This window comes from Doryrhamphus excisus, chromosome 2 (assembly GCF_030265055.1).
Source record: "Doryrhamphus excisus isolate RoL2022-K1 chromosome 2, RoL_Dexc_1.0, whole genome shotgun sequence".
NCBI lineage: Eukaryota > Metazoa > Chordata > Actinopteri > Syngnathiformes > Syngnathidae > Doryrhamphus > Doryrhamphus excisus.
In genome coordinates this window covers 8,981,830-8,996,463 of record NC_080467.1, presented here as the reverse complement: position 1 = coordinate 8,996,463, position 14,634 = coordinate 8,981,830, and the positions used below count along the sequence as shown (strand labels likewise).

Here is a 14,634-nt window from a genome sequence, read left to right as displayed (position 1 = left end):
CATCATTTGAAAACAAAGAGTTTAAGAGTAGTAGTGACTCTGCAAAAAGTGGTAACCAATAAAAAGTGTGTTCTAACATACAATTGAGGTAAAGTATGTTGTATTTGGGACGGTATGAATAAGGTTGGTTGATAGGATGAGGTGCCCCCCCCCCCCCCTCCCCACAATGAGGCTTTATAAACCCAGCCTACCAGTCAAACAAAGGTTTCTCCCCGCAGTCAAAGGCCTCCTGCAGCTCTTTGACCAGGTTGGCCTGTCCAGGCAGCCTGAAGAGGCCCTCCTCTCGTAGGCCCCTCTGCCGGATGAAGTCCACGCACTGCTCCACCAGCATGGGGGCCAGCTTGTTCCCGAAGCGGCGCTCGTATCGCACCGTCTCCTCCAATTTCTGACCAAAGATCCCTGCGACACACGCGAGAAGGAGACGGAATCCTGTAGTTAGCCATAATGGGTTCTGGTGGAGCACTTCATAAAGGGAAACTTGCTAATCACAGGCTGCAGTAAAGCAGGCGCGGACGCTGATTAAAGGGACATCTCCTGGAGGATTACACCAGAAAACATCAAAAAGACTGCAGCGTCATGAAGGTCAGTCAGACATCATGTTGCATCATCTCTCCGATTTGTCTTTTACCATCATTTCAAAGCATCGAGAAGGTCACGGCTTTGTCACTGTTGGCGTGTGACACAAACAGAAAACACACAAATTCGAGTTGGTTGGACTCACCCCTCCTGAGGCTGACACACTTGGCCAACTTCAGCAAAAAACGCTTCCTAATAAATTTGTGGTAATAAAACACATCACATGTGCCTAATTTAAAGCGCCGGGATTCCACCATTTTCCCCAAAATGGAATCTCATGAGAACAAGAACAAGAACAAAAAAAAATAAAAAATAATCTTCATATGCTTGCAGGCTCCTCAAGCTTCTCCATAAGTTGCAGCAACAAAGTTTGGAGAGCAAAAATGTAAGAATGTAATGTAAGAAAAAAAAAGGAGGTCATCCTTCCAGACGCTGCAGTCATGAGTCTCGGAATGTTTTCCCTCGTCACATGTTGTGATGTGTGGGAAACCCCTCATGGTGCGTTTGGTGCCGCGTGTGTCAATAAGTTCAATAATCACTTTTTGAACAACATCTCAACAACATCTCACAGGAATTTCATTTCAAAACATACTAAAAGAAAAAATACATTATTTTTTGGAGTCGTAACTTTTATTTTTATGACAAATTTAGTATTTTTTAATAATTTTAATAAATGTTAATATTTTTTTAAAAAACAAAAAATATTACTATTAATTTTGTTATTTTGTTGTAATTATTATTTTTAAAATTATTGTTAAAAGTCATGAGTCTCGGAATGTTTTTACCTCGTCACATGTTGTGATGTGTGGGAAACCCCTCACGGTGCGTTTGGTGCCGCGTGTGTCAGTTCACTAATCACTTTTTGAACAACATCTCACGGGAATTTCATTTCAAAACATACTAAAAGAAAAAATACATTATTTTTTGGAGTTGTAACTTTTATTTTTATGACAAATTTAGTATTTTTTTTATAATTTTAATAAATGTTAATATTTTTAGAAAAATAAAAATATTACTATTAATTGTGTTATTTTGTTGTAATTATTATTTTTTAAATTATTGTTAAAAGTCATGAGTCTCGGAATGTTTTCCCTCGTCACAGGTTGTGATGTGTGGGAAACCCCTCATGGTGCGTTTGGTGCCGCGTGTGTCAATAAGTTCACTAATCACTTTTTGAACAACATCTCACAGGAATTTCATTCCAAAAAATACTAAAAGAAAAAATACATTCTTTTTTGGAGTCGTAACTTTTATTTTTATGACAAATTTAGTATTTTTTATAATTTTAATAAATGTTAATATTAAAAAAAAACAAAAAATATTACTATTAATTTTGTTATTTTGTTGGAATTATTATTTTTAAAATTATTGTTAAAAGTCATGAGTCTCGGAATGTTTTCCCTCGTCACATGTGATGTGTGGGAAACCCCGCATGGTGCATACTAAAAGAAAAAATACATTCTTTTTTGGAGTCGTAACTTTTATTTTTATGACAAATTTAGTATTTTTAATAATTTTAATAAATGTTAATATTTAAAAAAAACTAAAAATATTACTATTAATTTTGTTATTTTGTTGTAATTATTATTTTTTTTAATTATTGTTAAAAAATGTAATTGTATTTACGGTATTTTACCTATTAAACCTGTTACAAAATAACTAAATAGACACTATATCTAATTATGACTGTACTACAGCATTACAAATAAATAAATACGTAGCAGTGGTAAAGTAAAATAGCAATGCAAGGTAAAATTATTAAAACCGAGCTAAAATAGAAGAATAATTTATGAATTATATGTAGCACAGTGCAAAATAATTAGCTACAACCGTAAGCAATGCGGTAAAATACCAGGCCCAACTATTAACATAGTGAAATGTTTGGTCATTTGTTGCGTAAATACAGTAAATTCATGCACCTGCACCTTAATCCAGATTCTCACCAAAATGGAATGTCTTGTTCCTTAACCCGGGCACCACCCCGTATCGACTTTTATCTGTACTGTTTACTGTTAACAAAAAGGCTAGCGGTTACCGGGTGCTGTGTTTATATTGCTTTAGATTAAAAACTAGAGTATATGGTAGAGTATCTGATATTATAGTGTTTTCATTCATAAATCCCAACAAAAGGGAGAGCACATCCCAAATTCTGAAACGAACTCACACGTTCCCAAATCAACTGGTAAATACCGTGCATTAAATCTCCAAGGATCCAGAAGAAGTGTCCGCAGCAGCACATCCCAAACATTCAACTCTGCTTGCTTTAAAGCCGGGCGATGACCACCTCACCCGTCCATCAGAGCTTCAGCACAACCACCAACCCATTCCGGGCATCGATGGAGGAGGCGGAGGGGGTTTCCTCCCACCTTATCTGTCACTCCCAATCGCACCATGAGGCCCCCCGAGCGGCCAATCGGGCCTCAATCTGCTGCTACTGCAAAATATGAAAGGCTGGATGGGTCTCTATTTGTGTGTTGGGGGGGGTTGGCAGAGGAAGGCCGGCTGGGCTCCGGCGTGGAGCCACCTTTCTTGTGGCATCTTTAACAAATGGCTCGTCCTATTCACCAGCAGTCAACTGCAATAGACGTCAAAGTGCCTGCACTCCACACAGAGGGGCCGACTCGGGCTCCGCTATTCATGGTGGTCCGTGCATACGCATGCTGCACGCGTGCCCCCCCTTTCATGCACCACACTCAACATGACAACATAATCCCCCGTTCCCCTCCATACTGACCTCCGCCAAAAGGAGCCCATATGACCCTGCGGATGGTCTTCACCCAATCCTCCATGTCATTCTGGGTGCTGGCCATGAGGAGGTACGTCTCATGGTTGGTTGTCATCCGCTCTCTGTCGCCCCCTGTTGGGAAAAAAACAACGCAATGTATGATTTATCGTTAGAAAATCACAGGATTTCCCGCAGATGCTGTTTTGTTTTGCTCAGCAGGGATTGTACTCATTGTACTCCAAGTGTTAATACGCCAGTAAAAGTCAAGTCAAATTTGACTTATATGCTCCTCATAAAAACAGGCTAGTCCAAAGTGCGGTTCCGGGGGTCATTTGTGGCTCGTGTGTGTCTTTTTATTGGCCTGCAGCACATTGTGTGATATCATTTAACAAGAATTCAAATGTAAAATGTACAAATTAGCAGGAATTTCACATGAAAGTCAAAATATTAAAAGGAAAAAGTCATTCTTTTAGCAGAATAACATAATATTATGAGGAAATAGTATTTATAGAATATATAGAGAGAATCTAGCGTACTTCTAAAGTTGTAATTTTGGGGTAAAGAAAGTGATAAGGCTAAAAAATATTTACAAAAATCAACCATGCATTCATGGTGTAAACATGTGATAGGACCAGGAACCAATTCCCTTCCATGTCCAGGAATGACTGTAAGTGTGTGTCATGATCATTAGCCAACGCCAACTGCTCATTCCAGCGGTGACCGCTAATAAGAAGCCGAACCAGCTGCAGCGAGGTCTTTAACTCGCAGCTCCAAACAGGTGGGACACAACAAAGGATCCCACTGTGCTTGGAATGGCTCACAAATACCGCGATGTCCATTACGCTTCACTCTGATTCCTCTCATGTGCACTTTCAACGTAGATACGGAGGATGCTAAGCTAACATTTTAATAGAATGGGTGATTGGCTGTATGCTTAGCACCATCTGTTCCATCTGCGGCGTGAAGAAGCTTAGCTCAGCACAAAGCCAGGAATGTTCACCTGCTATAGAAGACAACTAACTTTCTTTCTGTCACTGCTTATTTAACGTATCTTTAGAAGACACAGAGATTACCACAATGTAACCCACTCGGCATCTTCTGCATTTCTTTTGTAGCCCAATACTCCAAATTGTGTACTTTTCTATCCTAGACCTACATTCTTAGCTTCAGTGATTTGCATTATAGTTCTTCAAATAAGAAAAAAATACTAATATATATATATTTTTTTAATTTAAATTTTTTAATTTAAATTATTATTTTTTTATGAATACAGATTTATACATCCAAACCAGCAGGTGCCAAATGACTTCTGCCCAAAAGAGTCAGAGCTTTTCTTCCTGTTACACCAGTGTGTTCGCTATGCATATGCATATATGTAAATATATCACAAAAAGTGAATTTTCACTGCATACGACAAAATTCAGAGATACATGTTTTTTTATTGGATCACTTTAACATTATGAGTGTAGTAGCTCTACCTCGTGGCAAAGTTGGGACATTGCAGTTTCGTCAATAATCTAAAGAAAAGACATGTTACTAAATGTTTAATTGTAAACCCATCACTTTGAAAAGATGATGTCATTCATCCTTTTTGGCAAAATAATCTAAAATAAGTGAAGTAATATCCGTGGTTAGGATGGCGGGACGATAGCAAAATGACACAAAAACATCTTTTCATTTCATGTTTGGATGTAAGTGAATTGAGGAAAAAAGAAGAAAAGGTAGCAAAAAAATAAAAATCCACATTTTTGGCCATGAACACTGAATTAACAGCAAAAATTCACTAAAAAAAAAAAATTAAAGTCGAAACACGACACGTATTTCATAGATAATAATAATAATGAAGTGCTGTAAATTGAAGAGGAAGCGGTCATCTTTGAGCCAGAAAACAAGGCGGACGCTGTCTAAGCACAGCAAACACACGACGCTATAAAACTTGCAACGTACACAAACGTGAGCTCTGTGGTGTTTGCACGCAAGCAGGGGCAGGCTGAGATAGAATATGGCATCTAATGATAGCCCTCGCTGTATTGTACAGTATAACGTTCATTAATACAGGACCATGTGGAAAAAGCACAGACAAGCAAGCATTTGAACAAATCCAACCCGTTGCTAAGCACTATTGATTAAGTGTAGAGATCCAACATTACCTGATTGTAAATCAGACAGTCCATATGAAGGCAAACTATGAACAGCCTGATGCACCACCGCCATGGTCCACAGAGGTTTAAAAAAGTCCTTATAACTTTAGGACGGGAGCTCCTGACTGGAGATGCACTTTTGGGCCCCGGAATGAGTGAGTGAGCACAGCTGAGAGGGTGTGAAAGAGAAAGGGAAGGAGGCAGGGAGGGAAGGAGGCGAGGTTTGCAGAGGGGGTTGGTGCACGCATGCTTCTCTTTAGCACTGTAACGGGAACAATGGCGAGATCTGGGCTCAAATAAAAAAAAAAAAAGACCACCGCTTTCACACAGGGCACGACCCCCATAAGCAAACACGGCGTCCCCATTCACACCACGATGCTTCTTCAAACACGCCTAATTTGTTGACATTTCCTTGTTTAATGCATTAGAAAATACAACATCACTTGTGCTCCTGGGTGTCCCGCTTCTCTCTCTCACCGTGGGCATTACCTCCCACCTAATACCTATCTAATCTTTCACCCGACCCCCCGGTTTATGGGTATCAATGGCCGATGATGGCCAAAGTCCCACAAGGCAACATTAGCCCCCTCACCTGAGCCCCCAAAGACACGGTCTGGCAGAGAACACAGACTCCATAGTGCTACAATGGCTATCTATTACCATCTGATGCTGAATGAGTAACAAAGTCAACAAGCAAAGGAGGGGGCGGCGGAGTGAAGGGGGACGCTGCTTGACCAAGTCTCTCTAAAACAGGGGTCTCAAACTCAATTTACTTGGGGGCCAATGGAGGGTCTGGGCGAGACCCAAAAAAAACACATTTATTGAAAATAGAAAAATGAATAAACGTTGCTTTGGTTTGGATTTTCTACAATAAAACATTCAACTGTTCTCAAATATCTTACTTTTTATTTTTCTACACAAAATAAGATGAAAAATAAATAAACAAATCAAGACAAATAAATCAATCAGTAATAAATAAATAAATAAAATAATAATAATAAAACGGCAAATATAAAAACTTAAGAAACCACATATAGTTGGTGGGTAGACAAATTATTTTTTTCAGATTAAAATGAACAAAGCATTACTATAGCCATGTAGACATGACAAAACACGACTATAGTCACATTTATACTCTTTTTATTTACAACATATTGCGCAACTGCAGGGTCTTGAGACACATGCTAACTCGCAAACTAGAGAGCTAGCGACCTAAACGGTAGCCTCCAAGTTATTTCCTTTAAATTTAAATAGCCAAAAACTTACCACTTCCACACGGATAGGGAGGATAACTATTAACAGTTATTTAACCTTTAACACGAACATTAATCAAACGTAATAATTTTTTCTGGGTACATGATACCATACAGCATCCATATCAAACTCGCGCGGGCCACACTAACATTAAACTTTCATATCAAGGCGGGGGCCTCAAACTAGTGTCCTGCGGGCCACATTTGGCCCGCGGGCCGCGTATTTGAGACCCCTGCTCTAAAAAGGTCCTCAGAGGGAAACATGCAATCATGGCGCCGAAAAATAGTGAATAATTGCCTCTCCTGGCACACGATACCCTCAGAATCTGTGACACGTTTTTTCTTCGCAGCTGTTGATCCATGCGAGGACAGACAGTAGAGCCGCGGGTCAGCCCGTTCAAGGGAGGTCACCGGGCTGTCCGAGAGCCGAGCGAGCGCCTCCGTTCTCTTTTCATGCCAACCAAATAAAGAGCCGCCTGTGTGTGTTCTGCCAAAGGCTGCTGTAAATATACTATTACATAAGCGGAATTAATTGCAACTTTAGGAATAGGAAATGTAACGTCGACAGAGATGTCCCGCCAGGAGCCTGGGAGGGAATCGGATGACCCCGAGTGCAAGGGTTTATTTGTCTTTTTCAAGCATTTGGATTTGGTTTGGACTCATTGCTGCCACCTAAGGCAAAAAGTGGTACTGCAGGATGAAGTTTGTTCGCTAGTTAGCAGGATTACACGAATAACAAAACAATCCAGCAGTTTTATCTACCTCTGATTGCACGTTAAAATGTTGGTTGCACTTCTCCGCTAGCGCTGGATAAGAGGTTTCTTACAACATTGGTTCTGTTGACCACTTTCAGCATTTATGGTTCGATATCATGAGTTTTCAAATTTCAAAATCACAGCTTCTCTCCAATTATCCGCCATTTCTAATTTGCACTTAACTTATAATAATAATAATAATAATAATAATAATAATAATAATAATAATAATATAATAATAATAATAATAATAATAATAATAATAATATATTATTATATAATATAATATAATAATAATAACAATAATAATAACTTAACTTATAATAATGATTATTATTATAATACATACATATATATTATAATATAATATTATAATATAATAATAAATATAATAAACAATATTATTATTATAATATAATTTTTATATATTATTATATTATATAATTATATATAATAATAATATAATTATTATCATTAATTAATTAATTATTATTAAAAATAATTATATTGATATTATTATATTTATAATAATAATTAATAATAATATATTAATAATACATTTAATAAATTAATAATAAATTAAAAACTGTATAAGGTTCCTAAAATATTGTGACAGGTCAATAACACTCAATAGGTTATTACTTAGGCCGATAAATATATATATTTTTAAATTGTGCAATAAATATTTTACAATAAGCGGTAGAAAATGAATGAATGACTGAATAATTTTTAAAATTATATTTGCAAAAATTTTAATCCTAAGTATTTACGTAAGTCAACATGGACATATGTTTTACTGTCGCATACAGGAATTCACCATAACTAGGATGTACTTCCTATCATCAAGCTGACCCAACTTGGAATCTTAGGTCTGAAAACATTTGTGATCCAAACACAAGTCCAGACCAAGGAAGCTTCTGGGAAAAAGCGGTGCATGGCAATGAGAGAGAGAAAAAAACCCTCAAGTGTGAGTGTATTTTTATCTCAGTGTTATTGTGTGCAGGAGTCTAAGTAGGCGTGGAAAATGTTGTGTCTGACATTCAGTGTGTCTGCTCCATTACGCTGGTGTAAACAAATTACCACTGTTGACGTGCAAGACTGCGTGTCTGCGTGTGTTGGGTTTGGTTGGCATGCATGCAGGAATTTTGTTGGGGGTGAAAATTAATAAGAAACACGAATACATTGATGATTAAACTAATTGTGTCTGACTTGTATGTATTTTGCTTGCATGACAAGCAGTCAGAAGTTTCAACACCCAAGTCGGTCGAGTGCATCTTCATCCCCGGCGGCGGGGTGGACCAGACAAGTCGCTGTTGCGCTGCTCACTAATACCTTCTAATATCACCTTTCAGCACTGATGGCGGCCCCGGGGCCAGATGCACACCTGCACTCCTCAAAGCCAAAATTGGTAGTCTGAGCCCTTTTCGGAAGAGCCTTTGAACCCTGATTCCTGATTTATTGTGACTAATTGCCACACATAAGCAGAGCTGGTTGGTTCAGACATTCAGTCAGCAGTTAGTTGTTGAAAGAGAGGCATACTGTATACAGTAATCCCTCGTTTATCACTAGCCACGTTTACATGGACCTAAATATTCCATTATATTCTATTATATTATATAATATTCTATTCGGGTTATTTGCTCAAATGGAAAGAATGTAACTTTTGTATACACCTCATTCCGAAAAAAAAAAGTGCCAATCTGAATGAATACATAATCGGATTCACAGGGGTGGAATATTCCTTTCCCCAATCCAATTGAGGTATCTTGTACCCGCTCAATCGTAAAGTTGTCAGGGTGTGTTCTTCTTTGTGGTGTTTTTCTTCTTCTGTTGTTTATTGGCGGTTGGCAAGCAGCTTTCGTGTGCATTACCGCCATCTGTGGAACAGAATCTAAACCCTTCTATACGCCATTCACAAGTCCAGTTTTATTAAAAAAAGAAAGTACATATCTATATAAAACATGTGCCGAGCTTAATTATAAAATATCAGCAAGATTGAACTTTATATTTTCCTGTTCCTGGGTGCGTTCTTTCAGCGAATGCTGATATATGACGTAACACGCAGCTCCAGACGTTCTTCGATTTAAAAAAATTAACGAAAAACTGGCAATACGGAGTTATTCCAACAAGTGAAAGAAAAACTCAAGGAAGTCGGTATCATGTGATGTTGAAGATTACGTTTTACTGCGCATGCCCCATTGACTATTCAGGTTGATTATAGCGACGCATGTAGACACGCAATTGGAATATTCCTTTCCATGTATACCATTGCTTTCGGAAAGGTCATTCGGAAAGAGAAAAACTCCTCATGTAAACGTGGCTACTGTTTAACCATCTATCTTGACGTTTTTTCCTTATCCGAGGGGCTGAGTAATACTTTTTCTGAAAAATTTATTTGAACAACTTCTACATGTGAAAAAAAATGCATTTCTTTCTACGAATACGCGTGTTTGACCTCCAAGTCTTTGAGGCGGGTGACGACTCCAACCTCCAACCTCGTGGGCTTTTCCTTCTTTAGTACGCGGCCATTTCGCTCGTGTGTGTATGTGATCGATTTCACACAATTTTGTTGAGTAATGACTTCACTCTAGTGATGTGTCACAAGAGTATAAATCCACATTTTCATTTGCTGGATTGATTCCAGGCACTGAACGGCCCGTCAGAGAGAGAGAACATTATTGTGATAGAAAGAGAGATAAACCTGACGGCCATTACTCAACAGCCCATCACCTCATATTGCCACCGAGTGACTGATGCATGGATTACTAAGTGGAGCACTGTGGGCTTCAGGTACAGGTGGAAGAAACAGTGAGCCCTGTGTCCACATTTAACATTGTCCACATTTTGAGCTGATGCCCAACTGCCTCGTTGTTTTCTTTGACAAAGTCGTCCGTTGGCTGGATGTGTGCAGAGTACCGCAGATAAGCCGAGTTGCCAAAAAAGCTGGGGTGGTGATCAGAGTGCAGACACAGGAATGCCACTAGCTCTTCAGTCAGTCTGTGTTTTTGTTAACTCTTCAGGTTTTCTCCACAATAGTGCCACAGCACCACGCAAGATCAGTGTTGGAATAAAATGGTTATAATACGAGGGGTGTACTCACTATGCTGAAGTACTGTACAGCGCCAATTCACAACAAAAGTTATCTAAACTTTTTTTCCCCAGTAAAATGAAGAAAAATGTAAAAAAAAAAAAAATTGCAGAATTTTTGTTTATCTTTTGGGCAAAATTTGGGCAAATGTTCCATTATTCAAGATCCAAACAAAAAAAAAATGGCATATTATCATCAGCATGATATTGCTTAGTCTTGGAAAATGTCAAAAAAGTTGAGAATTTGCAAAAAAGTGTAGCCATTCATAGGTCCCCATAGGTACCAGTCTCCTCCATATGCCTGACTTTTGGCACCAGCAAAAACTATAACTTTTCACAGGGAAAAAATACAGTATCTGCACTTAAAATAAACGATTATCTGTATTTTGTCTGGTCTTGCTCACAATCAAAAAGGCAATGGAAACAACTTTTTTCCCAGTAAAATGAAGAAAAATGTTTTTTTTTTTAAATTGCAGAATTTTTTGTTTATCTTTTGGGCAAAATTTGGGCAAGTGTTCCATTATTCAGTATCCAAACCCCCCAAAAATGGCATATTAGCTCTAGCATGATATAGCTTAATCTCAGAAAATGTCAAAAAAGTTGAGAATTTGCAAAAAAAAAAACCTGAATCTAAACATAGAAATGTATCTGCACATAAACGGTTATGTGTATTTCGTCTGGTTTTGTTCACGATCAAAAAGGCAATGGAAGCAACTTTTTTTCCCAGTAAAATGAAGAAAAATGTCAAAAAAAATTGCAGAATTTTTTTTAATCTTTTGGGCAAAATTTGGGTAAATGTTCCATTATTCAGGATCCAAACAAAAAAATGGCATATTATCATCAGCATGATATTGCTTAGTCTCGGAAAATGTCAAAAAAGTTGAGAATTTGCAAAAAAAAACCCCAATCTAAACAGAGAAATGTATCCACAGCAAACAAAAGAAAATGAGAAATGACTGGAAATGTCTATAAAAAAAGTCAGTATCTTCTGTGTAACCCTGCACACAAAAAAATCCAGTATTTTTAAGTCTAGGCGAGGGAAAACTCCTTGGGAAGAAACCTTGAACAGAACAAAAAAATTCCCTAAAAAATACTGCCATTACATGTTTCCAAGAGAGGAAAAAAGGCCTTGCTGAAGAAATCATAGCATCTTATAACCATCACGCAAATAAGCCCAATAGGGACTGCAATGACGTCAAGAGTACGTCTGCAGCCTTAGCCAATTAGTGAAAAGTTGCCAGGTAGCAATAAAATATTAAGACAGCCATGAACATTCTCACTTTTGCTGTGCAGCATTGAACCTCGTCCTCTGTTTGTTCCTCAACTATCATCAGCCCCAAGCAACGTGACACATGAGCCAGCTGGATGCTCTTTTTTTTTTTTTTTTTTTCCTCCGGATGATTTTTCGTCCTCGGGCGAGACTTCGTAAAGCTGCATACTTGGGACTACAAACACACTCGAGTGGTGTTTAAACCACATGTGTGGCTTGGAAGCTTGGATGGGCCGGTCTTCTTCATGTTATTTTAAGACACAAAGTGAATGAAAAACACTGCTCCATCTTGGAAGACTCTGCAATTTGATATTTGTAGTCATTCGCACAAAACATGAGTCAAGACAACTTCACACCGGAGACCCCCAGGGCGGTGCGCTAAGCCCCCTGATGTTCCAGCGCTACACGCATGACTGCAATACCTTGACGTGGAGATAACCTGTCACACGGAAAGTGACGGCTTCCCACAAAGTTCACACATGTGTTACTGCCAAGGTGGCATTAGCTAAATGTGTTAGGCTAGCTTGTGAGGCCAGTAGGTTGCAAGGTCAAGACCCATCACGGATGAAAAATATGGAAGTTGACGCTGGTCTTTGGCCTTAAAGAGGACCGATTATGCTCATTTTTCGGCCCTTTGTATTGAGTTGTGGACTATAGAGCAGCTACAAATGATAACCAGCACAGAAAGCTTTCTAGATCTTCCAGAATCTGCACCTATTCAGCTGTATTGCTATGGATTTCGTTTTTCCTTTGAAAATAGTCTGTTTTAATCTATTAAACCCACGGCCCGCCTCCAGGCACATCCCAAACATCTTCCAGGTCTCACTTCCAAATGCACAAACCTTGTTATCTGAAAGTTTGGCATCATTTAACACGAGAATACAACATTCTAACTACATTTATAGGTCAGAAGAGTGGAAAAAGCATAATAGGTCCACTGAAAAACAACACACTGAACACTAAACTGGACCTGTCAAGTTTACCAGAGTATCAAATCAATGCCGTTTAGGCACCAAGGGGCAGAAAATGCAATATGTACCAAGACACAGATGTTGAATGAAGGCACCTTGCCACTATAAAGCCAGTATAGATCAGTATTGCCCATAACATATGGAAAAAAAGTCAGTCCAACAGTCAACACAGTGCGGAAACGGTAATTCCACTGGTAATTGAAATATTTAACAAATTTCATAATGCACTCTTTGCAGATGGCTAGTCTGGACAGATACAAATGAGGCTGAATGCCGGTGGGAAAACTCCACAACGCATGCATCATAAGCTGTAACGCTGCAATAAACACTGCAATGGAATTCAACCATTCCCAGGGATGACAGACTGATAGCATAGCGGGAAAAGTATGCAATACTTGCACTCTCACCTTACAATAGCACAATATCTAATTAAAAGACAAATAAATGTATCTGGCAACAGACGTTTCCTGTTAGCAAAGACAGACCTGGGTTGAAGTTAAGGTCCATGGGCTGCAGACGAGCCACCTCTCCTGCTGAAGCCACCCTGCAGTCGCTGACCTCCGGCCGCCCGGTGCCACTTATGCATCGGTTCCTAGTTCTACCGCCGCAAATAGACTCACCGGCTTCTGTCTCTATTCCTGTTGCACTTCTTTCCCCAATTACAACTCTTGCCCACCTTCCTTCTTCTTTTGCTACTTGATGTCTTCATACAGGACCCTTTCTGTACCCGGTTCTCACTGGCGGTGACAGAAACTTTGTCATTTAGTTTGAAGATCTGCAGCAATCTGGTAGCGCGAGGTCAGGCCGAGGTTAGTCTGCCTTCCCGTCAAGAAGTCCTTCCTCCACCAGAAACTTTGGAAACGAAAAGCATGGAGACTGTTTTTTTCCGAGAGAGGGGAGAATGAGTGAAGGTGGTGTGTGCCGCTTGTTTCTGAGGGAAGTCGGAGGGGTGGGGAAGCTGGAAGCTGGCGGTGGTGGTGGTGCAGGGAAGGAGAGGGCGGGAAGGAGGGAGTTGCATCGTAAATCAAGCAGCCCTCCCCAAAGCGGAGACCTGTAAATCTGGCAGACCAAGAGCAGGCACTCGGCCAAATGACTCATCCACACAGCTCTATAAATACAGACATGCAGGGTTTGCCAGGCCGTTGCTGCTGCTGCTGCTACTGGGAGGCGATGGGAAAAGAAACTGGGCAGTTTTTCCAACGTGGAACCAGTTTATTGTTGGGACCCATTAATTGCTGTACCTTTTTCAATCCGAGCTTTGAGAGGGATTACATTTAATACTAAAAATTAAATATCTAAAAACCTCCTCCAAGACCAAAGAGTCCTAATTTGGACCAGCACCAAAGTGTAGCCATTCATAGGTCCCCATAGGTCCCAGTCTCCTCCATATGCTTGACTTTTGGCACCAGCAAAAACTATAACACTTCACAGGGAAAAAATACAGTATCTGCACTTAAAATAAACGATTATGTGTATTTCGTCTGGTCTTGCTCACAATCAAAAAAGGCAATGGAAACAACTTTTTTCCCAGTAAAATGAAAACAAATGTTTTTTAAAACAAACGCAGAATTTTTTGTTTTCCTTTCGGGCAAAATTTGGGCAAGTGTTCCATTATTCAGTATCCAAACCCCCCAAAAATGGCATATTAGCTCTAGCATGATATAGCTTAATCTTAGAAAATGTCAAAAAAGTTGACAATTTGCAAAAAAAACCCGAATCTAAACATAGAAATGTATCTGCACTTAAACGGTTATGTGTATTGGCAATGGAAGCAACTTTTTTTCCCAGTAAAATGAAGAAAAATGTCTAAAAAATTGCAGAAATTGGGGCAAAATTTGGGCAAACGTTCTATTATT

The 14,634-nt window shown here is 39.1% G+C and overlaps 1 protein-coding gene across 6 annotated transcripts in view; it reads right to left on the bottom strand.

The window, feature by feature from the left end:
• The window catches only part of arhgap24 (Rho GTPase activating protein 24), a 42,670-nt gene that overhangs the window by 5,929 nt on the left and 22,107 nt on the right, over positions 1–14,634 (bottom strand). For 4 of the 6 annotated variants that reach the window (XM_058050341.1, XM_058050358.1, XM_058050366.1 and 1 more), the window contains 2 exons: positions 3,311–3,433; positions 192–399 (listed from right to left, as the gene is read on the bottom strand). In XM_058050341.1, the coding sequence (XP_057906324.1) occupies positions 192–399; positions 3,311–3,433 (331 nt within the window). Of the gene's footprint in view, positions 1–191; positions 400–3,310; positions 3,434–5,451; positions 6,044–13,263; positions 13,686–14,634 lie in introns of those variants that run through there. The other 2 variants (XM_058050385.1, XM_058050376.1) reach the window with 2 other exon arrangements.